Below are 20,926 nucleotides of genomic sequence, written 5' to 3' on the forward strand. Positions count from 1 at the left end.
AGCTGATTTTTTACATGATGGTTTCTGTTCTGCTGAGTCCTGAGGATCAGTGGCTACTGGGGAAAGGCCTAAGTCCAAGTAAGCACACTGCTTTGGGACATCAACAGCCCATACATTTACAATGACCCATATCTGCAGGTGGATAATTTCACCCTGGGTTTGGCAAACTGGGCACAGGAATGGGAAAGAGATTAGCCAAGGCATGTGGATGGGCTGGTGCAACAGAAGACGAGAGAAAGGCAGGCACTATTTCTTTTTTAAGCCAAGAGGACATAACAGGGTAGATTTGTTCTCAGCCAACATAAGGGAGCTCAACACTCTGGGCTTCCCTGGCTTTCCACTGCTGGGTTACTTGCTATTCCTTCATTGCCAAATCTGGTGTGTTTTCCCCTCACTGCTCCTCCACCATGCACACACAACCTTACATGTGAGAAGATTCATGTCACAGAAGCCTAAACCTGCTAGAAAACCCAATCTACTTTCATTGTGAACTAAAGTTATCAGGAAACTAAATTTAAGCAAACCAAACTGTAACACACACCAAGAGGCAATTAATTATGTTGATTAACTTTAATGAAGTATTAACTCTTCCAATTATGTCACCTAGAGATCATTTCACCCACTGCTCTGCTTGGCCGCCAGTCTCTTGTCTCTCTCTTCCGCAATAGTGAGGCGGATACCCTTTCCACGGGGAAAAGAAATCCATGGTTTGTTGCCCTGGAGGAGAAAACGAGGAGACTCAAAACCTGCTACACAAGAATTGCATTAGCAGCTTGGCAAATGCTATATTTGTCCACCCTCCGTTTAAAGGAACAGAAGCCTGCTTGTGAAAGCACTCAGGAACAGCTAGGCAGTCTTAGGACACACGAACGCTGGTTTATCAGAAATACCCTCTGCCTGAGTGCTAGGGCCATTCCATTAGCCTTGCTGCTCATTTACAGATGTGAACTATCTAATACCCTTTGCAATTATTGTCTTAGAGTAGTGCCCAAGGGTGATCATTAGTTTCCCCAAAGAAACCACAGCAACAAACTGAAGAACCTAACTCTAAGGTCTATTTACTCCATTACCGGCCCTTTCCCCCAACTGAAGTGATCAGGTCCCCTGCTGCTTCTGTGGTATTGACCCAGGACAGGTTTGCCCAGTCCTGCTGTGGGAGCCCTATTCCCAAAGAGGCTTGACACTGGGTTTAGCTAGGTGCTGCAATACCAGCAGTTATCTGCACCTACAGGTTTCCCGGTACTAGACAGAAGGGAACCCAAACTTACTTTGCCAATAACAAAAATGTTGGAGAGCCGGGTAGCAAAGCTGTTGCCATTGGCATCCTTCACATGAACTACATCAAAAGAACCAGGATGTCTCTCTCTGTTGGTGATCACACCAATTCTTCCCAAGTTAGCACCTCCAGTCACCATACACAGATTACCTAGGTGGGCAGAAGATGATTATCTGCTCAGAGCAACAGCGTAAACTAATACCCCAATGTAACAAACAACATAGATAGATCTAGAACAAATTAATTCTTTTTTCCCATTTGAATTTACTCCTACAGCTGTTACCCAAGCTACGACTCTCAAGACCTGCCTCCTCCCTTCTATACACTGGACAAATGTAAGCCCCACCCCACCCACCCTCACCAGGTCTGCAGTCCTCACCATGTCCTGCCTAGACTACGGCTGTTCATCTAAGGTACAATGCTCTAGCTATTAAGGTATCTAGAGCAGGCCTGAGACATCTCATACCAGACCTCACCTCAGCCACCCAGAATATTCTTCTGAGCATTTGAGCCCCTGGAAGTAAAAATACTATATATACTTGGGTGTTGGAGCAGATACACTTTCCAGTTATTTTTTATCCTTCACCCAAATACAAACCTGTTCAACTTATCATGAATCCCCCATCAAAGCCACTCATAACTGTCTCCTCCCATTCAGAATACACTATCTCTAACCCTTACTGCAACTGCAAAGCCATGTTAAAACGAGACACCATAAGGTTTCACACACTCCCTGAACATTTCTTAAAACTATTACGAGTTGCCCTCTTTAGATCCCTTACTACATCATCAAAAGACATCAAGTTGCAAAGACATTAGATCCCTTACTACATCATCAAAAGACATCAAGTTGCTAAGTAGCCTGATAATCAGAATCACCTGGACGGCTCAAAGACCAAACCTAACCCTGTACTAGTTAGTCATCATGCTCGACCTAATTTCAAGTAAAAGAGACAGAATGAAAAACAAAGAACAGCTTTTATACCTAAAAAAGTGCCCAGGTAGCACAAAAGCTGCTTACCAGTGTCAAACTTGATGAAATCAGTAATCTTGCCAGTCTCCAAATCAATCTGAATGGTGTCATTCACCTTGATGAGAGGATCAGGGTAGCGGATGGTGCGAGCATCATGGGTCACCAGATGAGGGATTCCTTTTGTGCCCACAAAGATCTTCCTCACCTTGCACAACTTGTACTAGAAGCAAGGGTCACCCACATTTAATCTAGCATACACACAGTGCTCCAGTGGTTGCAAACGTTCTTTCAAAACCACAAGTCACTGGCTTAAAAATGCCATCAGCAGCTAAAGGCCAACAGCCCCACACAGTAATGCTCTCCTTCCCCAACTGCATAGAGTAACGGTGTCCCTGTCTTCCATTAACTTATACTGCACACTGCCTCTCTCTAGACTAGTCTTCCTATTATGCATTCTCCCTGTAGCACCATATCACCTGTTAGAGGGCCCCCAACTGCAAAACTGGAACCAGGATCTCTTCTCCTCCAGTGCAAATCACCCTCCTTTTGCCAGGCTATTTAAGCCTCATGGGCTCTCTCAATTCTTCCAACACACCTTGCTGGCACTTACTCCTAAAAAGCAACTCTTAAGGGCTCTCCCATCACTTGAGTTTTGTCTCACCAGCTGCAACCATATTACCAGTTCATCTAACCAACAAATATTTCAGGAAGCATTTCAACTTTGGATTTTTCACTCCCTGACATCCTTGAAGTAAATCAATCACCTTGATGCCATTAAACACGCTCTACAGCCTGCTGATAACACAGCTAAGCAAATTAGGGGCTGAATCACCCAAGTGAATTAACCTGCATTTATAATCAATAATTTGAAAGTCCTTAAACTTCCATGTAAAACCAAAACCATCACAACAAACTGGATTAAATAATCAGTATTTAATCTGTAATCTTTTTTTTTGAACGATCTCAAACCAGTGCCCCAAGGATTATCAGCCTCCTCCAGTAACATCTTTCCCCTTCCCAGAGTAAAGGTAGATACACAAATGGAGACCTATGACAAAGGGCCAATTGCATCAGATTAAATATTGATTTTCTTGTCCAGTGGTTTTCTGGTTCCTTACCCTAAAAGGACCCATACTTCTGGCACTCAAGCATTCCTAGAAATCATTCTCCTTGCTTCTAAAAAAGGCAAGCAAGAAGTCACTGTTCAACTGGAATTTATTTCTGCCAGAACACAATCAAGAAAACACAATCTGTTGAGGATGTTAACTTCAAATGGCATCAATTATTAGATACCCAGCAATGCACTGCTGTATAGATACTAGCAAGACTTTTAATGAAAGAATTGTACATACAACAGAATCTCACCAAATAGTTAACTGGCTAGTTCCAATTAACTTTAATATAAGTGATTTTAATCTACTCACCTCATCTCAAGGGACCAGCCCACATATATAATTCAGACTTGAGCTTAGAACCAAGTAATTTTACTGAACAAAGACCCAGACTGCTGGTAACACTCACCTTGGCCTCCTCAGGTGTGATACGATGAACAGCAAAGCGACCCTTGGTGTCATAGATCAGACGGAAATTCTCTCCAGTCTTGTCAATGCTGATGACATCTGATATCAAATACTAATTAAGGTTATTTACTACAGTGACCCCCTAGTACTCCAAGTTTCAGTTACCACAGTGTTATACCAAAAAATCCAAGCAAACCCACATACTTCCCATTTTGAATACCAGTAAGGATTACAAAGATTAATGATAGTTAATCTGTAATGTTTCAAAACCTGTTTTTTTATGACATGTAAATCTGAAGTCAACTAAACTTTCAATACAACCACCATTTATTTTGGAGAGGGAGCTAAAACATCAAAAGGAATCACCACCAAGTGCCCTTCATGAACCACTTACCCATAAAACCAGCAGGATAGGTTATATCAGTTCGGACCTTCCCATCAATCTTAATGAAACGCTGCATGCAAATCTTCTTCACTTCATCTCCAGTCAGAGCATACTTAAGTCTGTTCCTCAGGAAAATGATGAGAGGAAGACATTCTCTCAGCTTGTGGGGGCCGGTAGATGGACGAGGAGCCTGTAAAAAAAAAATGATCAAGAAAATTCTCCCAAACCATTGTTGGGACTCACTCAAATCCACTCCCCAAGTCCTGAGATCCATTAATTAGACATGAGACTGTCCATGACCCTACCTGTCCCCACCCTGTTGGGTAAACAAGGTGTTCAAAGCTTATAAAACTATTCTGGTCCTGTAAGTTTTACACTTTCCCCCTCCAGAGGACCAGGCCCCTTAAGAACATTTGAGTCCTGAGTCTGTATAAGTGTACCATGTGGTACATAGAATGTATCAGGCACAGAGAGAGGTGGGGCACAGCTAGACAGCACAGGGAATTCAAGAACAGAAGCCAAGAACACTCATTCCCTAGCCCTGACTTACAGGAGGCAAGAAAAATTATGGATATACTTATCAGGGATGCCTGTCATATAAAGGAGCAGTATAAAATGGCCCCCTTAAATATGTCAATTCTATTGCAGTGAACTGGAAAAAAGTGTCCTTCAAGATAGTTACCAATATGAAATGTGACATAAGCATACTTACAAACACACCAGTCAGTTTATCCAGCATCCAATGCTTTGGAGCTGCTACACGCTTCAGATGCTTCTTGGGACCACGAGCCTAAAGGAATTTTAGAGTTTTACATTTTGGTGCTGTTAAACAATTTCAAACAGCTTACACCATCTAGTGACTTCTTCCAAGAACCAAGTCTCCGGTTTCCTCTTTAGCAAAATGCGGATGTTAAATAAAAAACACGGGGCTGTGATAGGTAAGAAAGCACAGAAGCAAACAGTTTCTAGCAAATACCATAGGCTCCATAACTGTAACTAGCTTTCTTTTTGAAGCGAGAATATTCACTGATTATTATCTTTGAGAACTGTGCAAAGTATTTTCACGTTATTGCTTCTAAGTGTGTGTCTTTCTAAAGGCTTTTTCTAGGACACCATGCTGGTCAAACGGCCAGGAGTTGGACCTCGTGACACAAAGCCAGCCGGCAACAGAAACAAACCAGGGCCCACCCTGTGCTTCTACTTGTTAATCAAATATAAGTTTTCACAAAATAACCGTCTAGTTTGGACGTGCCTGGTGCGAGATCCGACCTCAGCACAACCACGTGCCAACAGCTACTCCCTCAAACTGTTAAAGCCAAAAGCTGAAACCAACTTTCACCTTAAAACTTGGAAGCCTTTTTCACGCTGTGCACACACACTTACCGGCCACACTGCACACAGGCCATGCCTAAGACAGTAACGGAGAGCGCTGCTCCGCCGGACAGACCCGGCGCCCACCCATCCCAAGCCCGAAGTCAGCCCCTCCCGGGGTCACAGGATGCGTGGCCCGGCCGGAGACCGACGCCTTCCCGCTAGCGGCACCGATTCTTCCAACCCGGGCCGGCGTTCGCCCGCGCCGTCGTCTTGAGCCCGCCTGGGCCAACGCCGCAGGCTGCACTCCCTTCGGCTCCGCCCGGCCACCCCCTGAGGGAGCTCCGAAACCTCGGGCAGCCCCGATCCTGAGAGGATGGAGGCTGATAGAACCCAAGAGCCCGCAAAGAAGCACCTTACCATGGCTGCGCTAGGCACGGAAAGAGGACCACCACCTTCCGGTGCGCCCAAAAAAAGAGGCTTGGAGGCTGCGCGCACCGGTGTCTCTGTTGCTCCGCCCAGCACTTCCCCTTCCGGGTGCGCGACATTCTATCTTGCCACCTGCTGGTGGGAGGTCAGAGGTCCGGAGCTTGGGAAACGGCGCCGAAAAAGCGTCTCCTAAGGGCATTTTCCTCCCTCCTTTTCCCGGTCCCCCCTGCTCCAGCATAGCTGAGCGCCTCTGGAGTGCCTGATTCTGTGTTAGGTGCTGAAAATACAAAGACTAGTTAGCCAAGTTCCCAACCTTCGAGAAGAGTGCAAAAGGGAGGCTGTTCTAAGTCCCACATACACATGATTATACAGTCAATAGAATGCATTTTACTATTTAATACTGTGTCTTAAACACATTTTGTCTGTTCCATCTTCCATGTTCGCTCGAGCAGGCCAAGCTGCCCATACTATAAGTTGGGAAGAAGTAACATTTCTTTTCCTCTCCTCTCTGCAGATGGCAGGGGGCGGGGTGGTGGAAGGGTTAGAATTCCTGCTTGAACCTTGGCGCCCTGCCTCTTGCTTCCTGTACAGCGTATTCGACATTTACCATAAAGTCTCAGGGAAGAGAGGGGACATTGGTGACCATCCGTTTATCTAACTGCCCTCAGCCCTCCTACCTGGCCCCAACAGGTCCCTCTGCCCATCACCTGCTGTCTCTTATGCTTGGACACCCATTGCTCCTTTCCCCCATCCCAAAATCTCAAAGCTTAAGCCAACTCCAAGCTATTACTGCTCTGAGAAGCCACCTCTTTTAAGCCTCCTGCCTGTGGACCTCATGATTCCTCAGCTTGTAACTGCCATGGACAGTCCAAGCCCCTTGCTGGGCAAGTAATCCCACTCCTCAGCCTTGGGGATACACACCTCTCAGGTTACCCTGGTTCTATGAGCCCCGAGTCCTCTCAGCAGGGTCAGTCCCACAATCTTCAGCCTCAAAGGCCACCAGTTCAAATTTGATGACAGCACTTAGCACGTTGGATTGTAATGACTAGTTTCCTTGTCTGTCCTCTGCTAGACTGAGAGCATCTCCATAACAGACAGAGCCTGCCCTAATTCATCTGGGCAGGCTCTCTGCCACCTAACAGAGAGCTTGGTGATGTGTCCAGCACTTGGTAAATACTTGTTGAATGAATAAATTGAATCAACATCCTGATCGTTGTGCCAAGTCTTACTCTACTCTCCCTGAGAACATCTAGCCTGTGCCTGAACTCTTCCCATCCTGGGGTCAAGCTCCTAACTCAGGAGGCTGCGCTTTACAGGTCTCTGTCTCTACCCTCCACTTCACCCCTCATCAGTCTGCAGAGGAGCAAGCAAGAAAAAAAATGTTGGCCCTTCTCAACCAGATAGTATTAACTAGGAGGGTGGGGACTCCTTGTCTGAAACTAGGTCCATGGTAAAGAATGCTATAAATGATGACTGGAAAGAAGGGACGATTGATTGGAGGTTGGGATTAGAGAGACAGTTAAGGTAATGAGGCAATGGAAGGTGGATCCTGAGGTTTTCATTTTGAGGGCACTGGGAAGATGATGGCAGGCAACAGAAATGATGGGAATTGATTTGGGAGTGAGCAATAACCATGGGACTTTCAGATTGAGAGGACAGGAGAAATGGCTGGCTAGAGCTGAGGACTTTATTTAACCAAGATCATACAGCCAATTAAGGGGTTGGGGGCTTGGAGGCTGGTCTCTGCCTCCCAGGTCAGTGGTTGGTTAGTTTTTTGTTCCACAGCTTGTCCAAGGATTTGACGGAATCAAAGCCCCTTATTTCAGTATACTTTTTTTCTGTCACTTTGTATTTATGCACAAATGACACCCTAACAACAATAAAGGGAATTTGGAAAGATCATAAGAAAATCACAAACAGTACTCCCCAAACACCCTAAACACACCATCCGTATTCATTTGTTCGTGTTCCTGTTCTCATTCAGACTGGTTTGTGTGCATGCATACTTTTACATAATTTTAGTCCTAGCAGAGACACCATTTTGTATTCTGCTTTTATTATATCATGAACACTTTATGAGTTGCTACATAATCTTCATAATTAGTATTTTAACAGCTGCATCATATTCTATTCAATGGATGTCCCACAATTAATAAAAGTTCTCTATTGAACATTTAGTTTTTTTGCCCATTTTCTTTATTATGAATGTTGCTACAGTGAACAGTTTCTTTCATATGGCTTTTTCCTTCAGTTGAATGATTTCCTCAGAATAAATCCATTACTTCACCCAACATTTATTGAGTGCCTACTCTGTGTCAAGCCCTGCATTATGAACAGGGGATGCAGAGATGATTAAGATCCCTGCTCTCAAGGAATTCACATTACAATGGGAGAGGCAGGCTAGGAGGAGAGGACAGAAAGCCAGGAGAAACTCATCAGAGAAAAGATGGTGGCAAGGCAGTTTGGAGCATAGAGGGCTGCTAAATCTTAAGAATCTTGGACTTTAGCCTGTAGGTAGACAATGGGCAGCTGTTGAAAGATCTGAGGGGAGCAGGATCACCTTTGTGCTTTAAAAAGATAACACTGAACTGGATTGTTGTCTAACCCCATACACAAAAATAAATTAGAAATGGATCAAAGACCAAAATGTAAGCCATGAAACCATAAAACTCTTAGAAAAAAACATAGGCCAAAATCTCTTGGACATAAACATGAGCGACTTCTTCATGAACATATTTCCCCAGGCAAGGAAAACATAAGCAAAAATGAACAAGTGGGACTATATCAAGCTGAAAATCTTCTGTACAGCAAAGGACACCATCAATAGAACAAAAAGGTATCCTACAGTATGGGAGAATATATTCATAAATGACAGATCCAATAAAGGATTGACATCCAAAATATATAAAGAGTTCATGCACCTCAACAAACAAAAAGCCAGGCTGAAAAAAGCAAGTATCAAATGATTTCACTCATATGTGGAGTATAAGAACAAAGAAAAAAACTGAAGGAGCAAAACAGCGGCAGACTTACAGAACGCAAGAATGGACTAACAGTTACCAAAGGGAAAGGGACTGGGGAGGATGGGTGAGAAGGAAGGGATGGGAGGTGGGAGAAAGGGGGCACTATGATTAGCATGTATAATGTTGGGGGGGGCACGGGGAGGGCTGTGCAACACAGAGAAGACAAGTAGTAATTTTACAGCATCTTACTACACTGATGAACAGTGACTAATGGGGTATGTGGGGGGGACTTGGTGAAGGAGGGAGTCTAGTAAGCATAATGTTCCTCATGTAATTGTAGATTAATGATACCCCCCAAAAAGATAACACTGACTGCTCCCTGTAGAATGCTTTGAGGGAAGTGCAAGTGGCTTGGAAGAGACGGGTCAGGGCTGTTTCAATGATAGAAGTAACAAACACAAGGGGGGGCCCCAGGCCTGTGACCATGGGGTACAGGACGAGAGGACAGATTCAAAAGACATTGCAAATGGAGTATTGGCACGATGTGGTTGGGAATGATGAATGTGCAGGGGTGAGGGACAAGGAGTTAATTAGGATGGTTTCCAGGTTTCGGCTTGGTGACTCAGTGGTGCATTCACTGGGAACAAGGAGGAGGCTTGCTTGCTGCGAGACATGGGGCTGAGGAGGGAGGAAATCAGACTGGAGACGCCTCATAGGCACAGGTCTGAGCTCATGTGCAAGAACTGGGTTGGGGATTTGCATCTGAAAGAACTGGTACATCTGTGCTCAGTCCAAAGGAGTGGTTGGCAGTAACTGTTTGGAAGGGAAACACTATGTTAAGAGTCTGAACACTTTGACAGTAGTATATGTGTGTTGCCAAAAACCCTTCTCAGAGGATCCTTGAAATTTTACTATACTCATGCCAGCCTGGTAATTACTTATTTTTAACTTTTATGAATGTAATTGTTTAAATCTGCACTTAAAAAAAATCACTAGTGAGGTTGGACATTTTGCTATATATTTGTTTACTCATTCCACTTCCTATTGTGTGAAGTATCTCTGCCCACTTATCTTTTGGGGGACATGTTTTTCTGATTGATTTGCATGAGTGCTTTAGAGAACATAGAAGTTCATCTTTTGTTGTATTTAAGGCAGATATTTTTACCAATTGGTTATTTTCCTTTGGTTATATTTTCCTATGTACAAAGTTTCAAAATTTTATATAGCCAAATCTGTTGATCTTTTCTCTCTCTTTTTTTTGTAAGAACAGTCTTTCATTTCTTATAAGATATGAAATAAAAGCACATTTTGTGTAGATGAAGTTATCCTAAATTTCATAAATATGTTTTTAAAAATAATAGTTTTCTTGGATATAATTCACCCATTTAAAGTATACAATTCAGTGGTTTTTAGAGTAGTCACAGAGTTGTGCAACCATCATCATAATCAATTTTAGAATTTTCATCACCCCCCCAAATCCTTGCGCCCATTAAATATGCTTCTTTTTTTCAAAGCTTTTTAAAATCGAAATATCATTGATATACAATATTATATTGGTTTCAAGTGTACAACACAGCAGTTCAACAGTTATCCATTTTATTAATTCCTCACCCCTATTAGTGCCGTTACTACCTGTCAACATAGGAAGCTATTACAGAATCACTCACTATATTCTCCATGCTGTACTACTATCCCCATGACCAACTTATTGTTGATCTTCTCTCTTGTAATTTCTTCTTGTGAATTCAAAGCTTAGAAGGCTGCCATCAGCTCAAAGATCTGCAACTCAATTCTATTTAATAACACATATTTAATTCTTTATCAACTTAGGGTTGATAAAGATAAATAGACTAAATAAATAAGTAGAAAAAAATTATTTTTCCCCAAGTGGCTAACCTATTTTCTTTCTGTAATATGTCGAATGATCTTTCGCTTCTCTGTTGTTTTGTAAGAACTGCGTTAGCATACAATAAATGAAATCAAATAGTACACAGTTCTCTTTCTGTTAAGTGTGGCATAAGAGATGGAGTCTATGGTGAATAGGAGAACTGAGACGTATGTCCTCAAAATCCTGTCCCAGTTTATCAGAAGGAAGGGATGAGTAGGCATGGTTCATGGTCATTAAGTCAGTGCATGAGTGGAGCTGTTCAAGCCCCTCATTTTAAATTACATTTAAAATGTAATTCCCCATTTTAAAGAGTAACTTTACATGCCTCATATTTCTGGATAATTTATTTTCAGCAATTAATGAACCAGCACAGCCTACTCCTCCATTTCTTACATTTCTGGGAGATGGTGAGGCAGAGTGGACAGAGCACAGTTTGAATCTGTCTTCCTGTGCCCTTGAGTAAGTGGCTTGACCTCTCTCACCACAGGTTCTGTATCTGGAAAATAGAGATAACAATACTTACTCCTCAGTTTGTGGTAAGGCTCAGAGAGGATATAGGAAATGCACAGAACATAGTAGTGACTCAATTGATGAATTAGTGCTCCAACTCCCTCCTGGCCACTTTTGACTACTCCCTTCTTAAACTTATTTTTTAAACAGCTTCATTGAGGAATAATTGACATACAATAAATGGCACATATTTAAATACACAGTTTGACAAATTTTGATGCACTTGTACACCCAACTGGTGAAACCATCACCTCAACTAAGATAATAAACACATCCATCACTCCCAAAAGTTTTGTCATGTCCCTTTGTAATTTCTCATTCCAGCCTCTCCCCCTGAATTCCCAGGCAACTACGGATCTGCTTTCTCTCGATATTGATTAATTCACATTTCTAGAATTTTAAATAAATGGAAATCTCACAGTATATACTTTTTTTGGTCCAGCATCTTTTTTTTTTGGTTCAGCATCTTTTTGCTCAGCATAATTATTTGAGATTCATCCATGCTATTGCATGTATCAGCAGTTTATTCTTTTTACTGCTGATTAGTACTTCATTGTACAGCTATTCTGCAATTAGTTTATCCATTCACCTGTGGATAGACATTTGGGTTCTTTCCAGTTTGGGGTGATTACAAACATAGCTGCTATGAACATTCCTATACAAATCTTTTTATGGGCAAATGCTTTCATTTCTCTGGCAAATACCTACAAGTGGAGTGGCTAGGTCATACAGTAGAGGTATGTTTAACTTTAAAATATTGGCAAACTGTTTTCCAAAGTGCTTGTATTATTTTACATTCTTGTTAGCAAGAATGTTCCAGTTGCTCTATATCTTTGCTAACATGTGTTAAGGTCAGACTTTCTGAAAAAATTTTATTGTGTATAAGATACTCTGAAAACTGTAAGACACTCATGAAAGAAATTGAAGAAGTTACCAATAAATGGAAATTTATCCTATACTCATGGATAGGAAGAATTAACATCATCAAAATGGCCACCCTGCCAAAAGAAATTTACCGATACAATGCAATCCTTATCAAAATACTAACAGCAGTCTTCAATAAGCTAGAACAAATAGTTCTAAAATTCATATGGAACCACAAAAGACCCCAAATACCCAAAGCAATCTTTAGAAAGAAGAACAAAGTTGGGGGGATTATGCTCCCTCACTTCAAGCTCTACTACAAAGTTACAGTAATCAAAACAATTTGGTACTGGTACAAGAACAGACCCAAAGATCAATGGAACAGACTAGAGAGCCCAGATATAAACCCATGCATTTATGGTCAATTAATATATGATAAAAGAGCCATGAATATAAAATGGGGAAAAGACAGCTTCTTCAACAAATGATGTTGGGGAAACTGGATGCCTACATGTAAGAGAATGAAACTGTATTATTGTTTAACTCCATACACGAAAGTGAACTCAAAATGGATCAAAGACCTGAATGTAAGTCATGAGACCATAAAACTCTTACAAGAAAACATAGCCAAAAAATCTCTTAAATATAAGCATGAGCAATTTTTTCATGGACACATCTCCTTGGGCAATGGAAACAAAATAAAAAATGAACAAGTGGGACTACATCAAACTAAAAACCTTCAGTATAGCAAAGGACACCATCAGCAGAAGAAAAAGGCATCCCACAGTATGGAAGAATATATTTGTAAATGACACATCTGACAAAGGGTTAACATCCAAAATATATAAAGAACTCATATGCTACAACACTCAAAAACCAAATAACCCATTTAAAAATGGGTAGAAGACCTGAACGGATACTTTTCCAAAGAAGAAACAACTAATGGTAAACAGGCACATGAAATGATACTCCACATTGCTAAACATCAGGGAAATGCAAATTAAAATCACAATGAGATACCACCTCACACCAGTTAGGATAACCACTATCCAAAAGACAAGAAATAACAAATGCTGGTGAAGATGTGGAGAAATAGGGAGGAACAATGTTGGTGGGGATGTAAATTGGTGCAACTGCTGTGGAAAGCAATATGGAAGTTCCTCAAAAAACTAAAAATAGAAATACAATTTCACCCAGTAATTACACTCCTGGGAATTTAACCAAAGAAAACAAAATCCCTCATTCAAAAAGACAAATGCAGAGAGGAGGCAGAGCCAAGATGGCAGCATGAGCAGGACAGTGGGAACCTCCTCCCAAAAACATATATATTTTTGAAAATACAACAAATACAACTATCCCTAAAAGAGAGACCAGAAGACACAGGACAACAGCCAGACTACATCCTCACCTGCGAGAACTCAACGCCTGGTGAAAGGGGTAAGATACAAGCTGCAGCCCGGTGGCATCCGAGGCTCCTCACCCCAGCTCCCAGCGGGAGGAGAGGAGTCAGAGCGGGGAGGGAGAGGGAGCCCAGGACTGCTAAACACCCAGCCCTAGCCATCTGCACCAGAGCACAGACACACAGTGCATCCGTGGGGTGCTGGAAACTAGGGAAGCAGGACAGTAAGACCTGTGAGCAGGTCCCACAGCTGGCACTCCTGGGACAAAGAAAAGAGAGTGCTTTTTGAAAGTCTTAAAGGGACAGGGACCCCACCACTGGATGGAAGCATTCTGGGTCACAGTCCAGCAGCTGGAAATTCCAGGGGACTCCGGGCACACTAACCCCCTGGGCAACAGCTCTGAGACCCCTCATGGAGGTAAACAGCCAAACAGCCCCTGTCCATTACCTCTCCGGGGCCCTGCCATAGCAGAGCAGCAGCCTGAGGCTGGCCATGCCCACAGCAAGGAAGCTTCCTCCATACCGGCCGGGCAAGATACAGAGACCCAGTCTACACGCAATTGCCCAACAAAAGCCACTAGGGGTCGCAGTTGTCCCAGTAAAGAAAGGCCAGGAGCAATTGGAGAAAGTCTAGGCTCTCCCAGCTGACAGATGCTTCAATAGCATACCACTGCACCTATCAACATGAAAAGGCAAAAAAATTTGATCCAGACAAGACTAACCCAGACAGCTTTGGCATGTTCTACATCTTCCCCTGAGAAGGAACCTGGGGAGATAGATTTAACCAGTCTTCCTGAAAAAGAATTCAAAACAAAAGTAATAACCATGCTGATGGACTTGCAGAGAAATATGCAAGAACTAAGGAGGGAGAATACAGAAATAAAACAAACTCTGGAAGGACTTCAAAACAGAATGGACGAGATGCAAGAGACCATTAATGGACTAGAAAACAGAGAACAGGAACGCAGAGAAGCTGATGCAGAGAGAGATAAAAGGATCTCCAGGAATGAAAGAATTTTAAGAGAACTGTGTGACCAATCGAAATGGAACCATATCCACATTATAGGGGTACCAGAAGAAGAAGAGAGAGAAAAAGGGATATAAAGTGTCTTTGAAGAAATAATTGCTGAAAACTTCCCCAAACTAGGGGAGGAAATGGCCTCTCAGACCACAGAGGTACACAGAACTCCCATGACAAGGAATCCAAGGAGGGCAACACCAAGACACATAATAATTAAAATGGCAAAGATCAAAGGCAAGGACAAAGTATTAAAGGCAGCCAGAGAGAAAAAAAAGGTCACCTACAAAGGAAAACCCATCAGGCTATCATCAGACTTCTCAACAGAAACCTTACAGGCCAGAAGAGAATGACATGATATACTTAATGCAATGAAACAGAAGGGCCTCAAACTAAGAATACTGTATCCAGCACGATTATCATTTAAATATGAAGGAGGGATTAAACAATTCCCAGAGAAGAAAAAGTTGAGGGAATTTGCCTCCCACAAACAACCTCTACAGGGCATCTTACAGGGACTGCTCTAGATGGGAGCACTCCTCAAAAGAGCACAGAACAAAACACCCAACATATGAAGAAGGGAGGAGAAGGAATAAGAAGGGAGAGAAATAAAGAATCATCAGACTGTGTTTATAATAGCTCAATAGGCGAGTTAAGTTAGACAGTAAGACATAAAGAAGCTAACCTTGAACCTTTGGTAAGGAAAACTTAAAGCCTGCAATGGCAATAAGTACATACATTTCAATAATCACCCTAAATGTAAATGGACTGAATGCACCAATCAAAAGACACAGAGTAATAAAATGGATAAAAAAGCAAGACCCATCCATATGCTGCTTACAAGAGACTCACCTCAAACCCAAAGAAATGGACAGACTTAAAGTCAAGGGATGGAAAAAGATATTTCATGCAAACAACAGAGAGAAAAAAGCAGGTGTTGCAATACTAGTATCAGACAAAATAAACTTCAAAATAAAGAAGGTAACAAAAGATAAAGAAGGACATTACATATTGATAAAGGGCTCAGACCAAGAAGAGGATATAACCATTATCAATATATATGCACCCAATACAGGAGCACCAACATATGTGAAACAAATACTAACAGAATTAAAGGAAGAAATAGAATGCAATGCATTCATTCTAGGAGACTTCAAAACACCACTCACTCCAATGGACAGATCCACCAGACAGAAAATAAGTAAGGACACAGAAGCACTGGACAACACACTAGAACAGATGGACCTAATAGACATCTATAGAACTCTACAACCAAAAGCAACAGGGTACACATTCTTCTCAAGTGCACATGGAACATTCTCCAGAATAGACCACATACTAGGCCACAAAAAGAGCCTCAGTAAATTCCAAAATACTGAAATCCTACCAACCAACTTCTCAGGACACAAAGGCATAAAACTAGAAATAAATTGTACAAAGAAAGCAAAAAGGCTCACAAACACATGGAGGCTTAACAACATGCTCCTAAATAATCAATGGATCAACGGCCAAATTAAAATGGAGATCCAGCAATATATGGAAACAAACGACAACAACAGCACAAAGCCCCAACGACTGTGGGATACAGCAAAATCAGTCTTAAGAAGAAAGTATATAGCAATCCAGGCATATTTAAAGAAAGAAGAACAATCCCAAATGAATGGTCTAATGTCACAATAATCGAAATTGAAAAAAGAAGAACAAATGAGGCTTAAGGTCAGCAGATGGAGGGACATAATAAAGATCAGAGAAGAAATAAATAAAATTAAGAAGAATAAAACAATAGCAAAAATCAGTGAAACCAAGAGCTGGTTCTCCGAGAAAATAAACAAAATAGATAAGCCTCTAGCCAGACTTATTAAGAGGAAAAGAGAGTCAACACACATCAACAGAATCAGAAACGAGAAAGGAAAAATCACGAGGGACCCAACAGAAATACAAAGAATTATTAGAGACTACTATGAAAACCTATATGCTACCAAGGTGGAAAACTTAGAAGAAATGGACAACTTCCTAGAAAAATACAACCTTCCAAACCTGACCAAGGAAGAAACACAAAATCTAAACAAACCAATTACCAGCAAAGAAATTGAAGCGGTAATAAAAAAACTACCCAAGGAAAAAACACCTGGGCCAGATGGATTTACCTCGGAATTTTATCAGACATACAGAGAAGATATAATACCCATTCTCCTTAAAGTTTTCCAAAAAATAGAACAGGAGGAAATACTCCCAAGCTCATTCTATGATGCCAACATCACCCTAATACCAAAACCAGGCAAAGACCACACCGAAAAAGAAAATTACAGACCAATAACCCTGATGAACGTAGATGCAAAAACACTCAATAAAATATTAGCAAACCGAATTCAAAAATATATCAAAAGGATCATACACCACAACCAAGTGGGGTTCATCCCAGGGATGCAAGGATGGCACAACATTCTAAAATCCATGAACATCATCCACCACATCAACAAAAAGACAAAAACCACATGATCATCTCCATAGATGCTGAAAAAGCATTCGACAAAATTTACCATCCGTTCACGATTAAAACTCTCAGCAAAATGGGTATAGAGGAAAAGTACCTCAACATAATAAAGGCCATATATGATAAACCCAAAGCCAACATCATACTGAACAGAGAGAAGCTGAACGCTTTTCCTCTAACATCAGGAACAAGACAGGGATGCCCACTCTCCCCACTGTTATTTAACATAGTACTGGAGGTCCTAGCCATGGCAATTAGACAAAACAAAGAAATACAAGGAATCCAGATTGGTAAAGAAGAAGTCAAACTGTAACTATTTGGAGATGACATGATATTGTACATAAAAAACCCTAAAGACTCCACTCCGGAACTACTAGAGCTAATATCGGAATACAGCCAAGTTGCAGGATACAAAATTAACACACAGAAATCTGTGGCTTTCCTATACACTAACAATAAACTAATAGAAAGAGAAATCAGGAAGACAATTCCGTACACAATAGCATCAAAAAGAATAAAATACCTAGGAATAAACCTAACCCAGGAAGTGAAAGACCTATACCCTAAAAACTATAAGCCACTCTTTTTTTTTTCAGATAATTATTTTTTATTGAAGGGTAGTTGATGCACAGTATTACATTACATTAATTTCAGGTGTACAACACAGTGATAAAACATTTATATACATAATTCTAGGTTCCAGCTATCACCCTACCAAGCTGTTACAATATCTTGACTATATTCCTTATGCTATACATTACATCCCGGTTACTTATTTATTTTACCATTGGAAGTCTGTCCTTTTTTTTTTTTTTTTGTTAGGGCATCTCTCATATTTATTGATCAAATGGTTGTTAACAACAATAAAATTCTGTATAGGGGAGTCAATGCTCAATGCACAATCATTAATCCACCCCAAGCCTAATTTTCGTCAGTCTCCAATCTTCTGAGGTATAACAAACAAGTTCTTACATGGAGAACAAATTCTTACATAATGAATAAGTTACATAGTGAACAGTACAAGGGCAGTCATCACAGAAACTTTCGGTTTTGCTCATGCATTATGAACTATAACCAGTCAGTTCAAATATGAATACTCATTTGGTTTTTATACTTGATTTATATGTGGATACCACATTTCTCTCTTTATTATTATTATTTTAAATAAAATGCTGAAGTGGTAGGTAGATACAAGATAAAGGTAGAAAACATAGTTTAGTGTTGTAAGAGAGCAAATGTAGATGATCAGGTGTGTGCCTCTAGACTATGTGTTAATCCAAGCTAGACAAGGGCAATAAAACATCCATGTATGCAGAAGGTTTCTCTCAGAACGGGGGGGTGAGGTTCTAAGCCTCACCTCTGTTGATCCCCAATTTCTCATCTGATGCCCCCCTGCGACTCTGCCTGTCTTAGGTTGTTCCTCCCTTGCGGAATCTTACCTGTCTCTGGCTAACCAGTCATCTTCCGGGACCATACAGGGAAATGTAAAGTTGGTAAGTGAGAGAGAAGCAATATTCATTGAAAAGGTTAGCTTTTTACTTCTTTCATATTTATGCCCTGTAGCTTCTATGCCCAGCATTTGTCTTGAGGTGTCTTTACCACTTGGAGGAATTATGATACTCGGTAAATTTGATATGAGGCAAGAATTCTATTTAAGGGTTGTAATTAGGAAGGAAGAAGAAAAGCTATAGAAGTAGCAGGCGGAAGAAAACATGGGAAGATTGATTATTTCTTTGACATATCTTCTTGTACAGTAACTTCAGCATGTATAGGTTTTAAGCTACTACTTAAATGGTGCACACACATTAACATAATAGGAGTATAGTTACATAACCAAAGCATATCTGTAATTACCAGCCATCTCCAGTGAAACCAAAAAAACCAGTTAGGCACCTTAGGCATTTGTGAAAACTTATCTATGATATGGTGGATATTGTCCAACTGAGCTTGAACAGTCTGAGAGAAATCAGACAAATTAAAACAACCCATTCCTGGGGAATGTTCACATCCCTTATGTTCTTTTAACAGTAAATAGTCTGTAGTTGTAAGATTTTGGGGCGCTACAATTTGCACTTCTCCTAATTCTTGGTTGAGTTCCAACAGTATAGATCCAGTCAAATTTGTTGTTTTACTGTATGCACAGGCCAGCTTAGATATCTCCTTCCTCATTCCCATGGCAAGTCCAGGAGCTGGTGGGATGAGTGCATCTACAGCTGTAGCAGTGCATGGATCTTTGTTGGGGTTTTTTGATGGTCATCTTCTGGCATGAGTCTTCCAGAGAGTGCTGATGTTGGAAGTTCTCTTTCATATCGTATCTTAGTTCATTTTCGGGGTAGCCCAATTAGGCTTTGATCTTCTGTATAAACACAAACAGACCCTTTGCCTACACTTTTATATGCCGTTTATACCCTTGTGTAGAACTCATTGGAGGTTACCACACAGGAACTGCCCTTTCTGTTTTGTTTTGTTTTGTTTTGTTTTTGGTATCACTAATCTACACTTACATGATGAACATTATGTTTACTAGGCTCTCCCCTATAACAGGTCTCCCCTATAAACCCCTTTACAGTCACTGTATAAGACACTCTTAAGAGAAATTAAAGAGGTCACTAACAAATGGAAACTGATCCCATGCTCCTGGCTAGGAAGAATTAATATCGTCCAAATGGCCATCCTGCCCAAAGCAATATGCAGTTTTGATGCAATCCCTATCAAACTACCAACAGCATTCTTCAATGAACTGGAACAAATAGTTCAAAAATTCATATGGAAACAGCAAAGACCCCGAATAGCTAAAGCAATCCTGAGAAGGAAGAATAAAGTAGGGGTGATCTCACTCCCCAACTTCAAGCTCTACTACAAAGCCACAGTAATCAAGACAATTTGGTACTGGCACAAGAACAGAGCCACAGACCAGTGGAACAGAATAGAGACTCCAGACATTAACCCAAACATATATGGCCAATTAATATATGATAAAGGGGCCATGGACATGCAATGGAGAAATGACAGTCTCTTCAACAGATGGTGCTGGCAAAACTGGACAGCTACATGTAAGAGAATGAAACTGGATCACTGTCTAACCCCATACACAAAAGTAAATTCAAAATGGATCAAAGACTTGAATGTAAGTCATGAAACCATAAAACTCTTAGAAAAAACATAGGCAAAAATCTCTTATACATAAACATGAGTGACCTCTTCTTGAACATATCTCCCCGGGCAAGGGAAACTAAAGCAAAAATGAAAAAGTGGGACTATATCAAGCTGAAAAGCTTCTCTACAGCAAAGGACACCATCAATAGAACAAAAAGGCATCCTACAGTATGGGAGAATATATTCATGAATGACAAATCCAATAAAGGGTTGACATCCAAAATATATAAAGTGCTCACACACCTCAACAAACAAAAAGCAAATAATCCAATTAAAAAATGGGCAGAGGAGCTGAATAGACAGTTCTGTAATGAAGAAATTCAGATGGCCAACAGACACATGAAAAGATGCTCCACATCACTTGTCATCAGAGAAATGCAAATTAAAACCACAATGAGATATCATCTCACACCAGTAAGGATGGCTACCATCCAAAAGACAAACAACAACAAATGTTGGTGAGGTTGTGGAGATAGGGGAACCCTCCTACACTGCTGGTGGGAATGTAAATTAGTTCAACCATTGTGGAAAGCAGTATGGACGTTCCTCAAAATGCTCAAAGTAGAAATACCATTTGACCCAGAAATTCCACTTCTAGGAATTTACCCCAAGAATGCATCACTGAAGTTTGAAAAAGACAGATACACCACTCTGTTTATCGCTGCACTATTTACAATAGCCAAGATATGGAAGCAATCTAAATGTCCATCAGTAGATGAATGGATAAAGAAGAGGTGGTA

General features: G+C 41.0%; 1 protein-coding gene across 1 annotated transcript; it reads right to left on the reverse strand.

Annotated features, from left to right (window-relative positions):
* Window positions 1–555: 555 nt before the first annotated feature.
* RPS4X (ribosomal protein S4 X-linked) lies at window positions 556–5,957 on the reverse strand. Its single transcript, XM_036890976.2, has 7 exons — window positions 5,886–5,957; window positions 4,867–4,944; window positions 4,164–4,344; window positions 3,771–3,868; window positions 2,298–2,469; window positions 1,269–1,426; window positions 556–717 (listed from the first exon to the last, which is right to left on the reverse strand). Exons 1-7 carry the CDS (start codon window positions 5,886–5,888, stop codon window positions 616–618), a joined length of 792 nt encoding a protein of 263 aa, XP_036746871.1. The 5' UTR covers window positions 5,889–5,957; the 3' UTR covers window positions 556–615.
* Window positions 5,958–20,926: the final 14,969 nt, after the last annotated feature.

The sequence above is a fragment of the Manis pentadactyla genome, chromosome X (genome assembly GCF_030020395.1).
Source record: "Manis pentadactyla isolate mManPen7 chromosome X, mManPen7.hap1, whole genome shotgun sequence".
NCBI lineage: Eukaryota > Metazoa > Chordata > Mammalia > Pholidota > Manidae > Manis > Manis pentadactyla.

What these genes read in the sequence shown, in the direction of transcription:
- RPS4X (XM_036890976.2), bottom strand. An exon ending in CTATCCTGCTGGTTTTATGG is followed by an intron (nt 3,869 to 4,163) that starts GTAAGTGGTTCA and finishes ATTTGATATCAG; the next exon opens with ATGTCATCAGCATTGACAAG. An exon ending in TTTCATCAAGTTTGACACTG is followed by an intron (nt 1,427 to 2,297) that starts GTAAGCAGCTTT and finishes CTGCCCACCTAG; the next exon opens with GTAATCTGTGTATGGTGACT.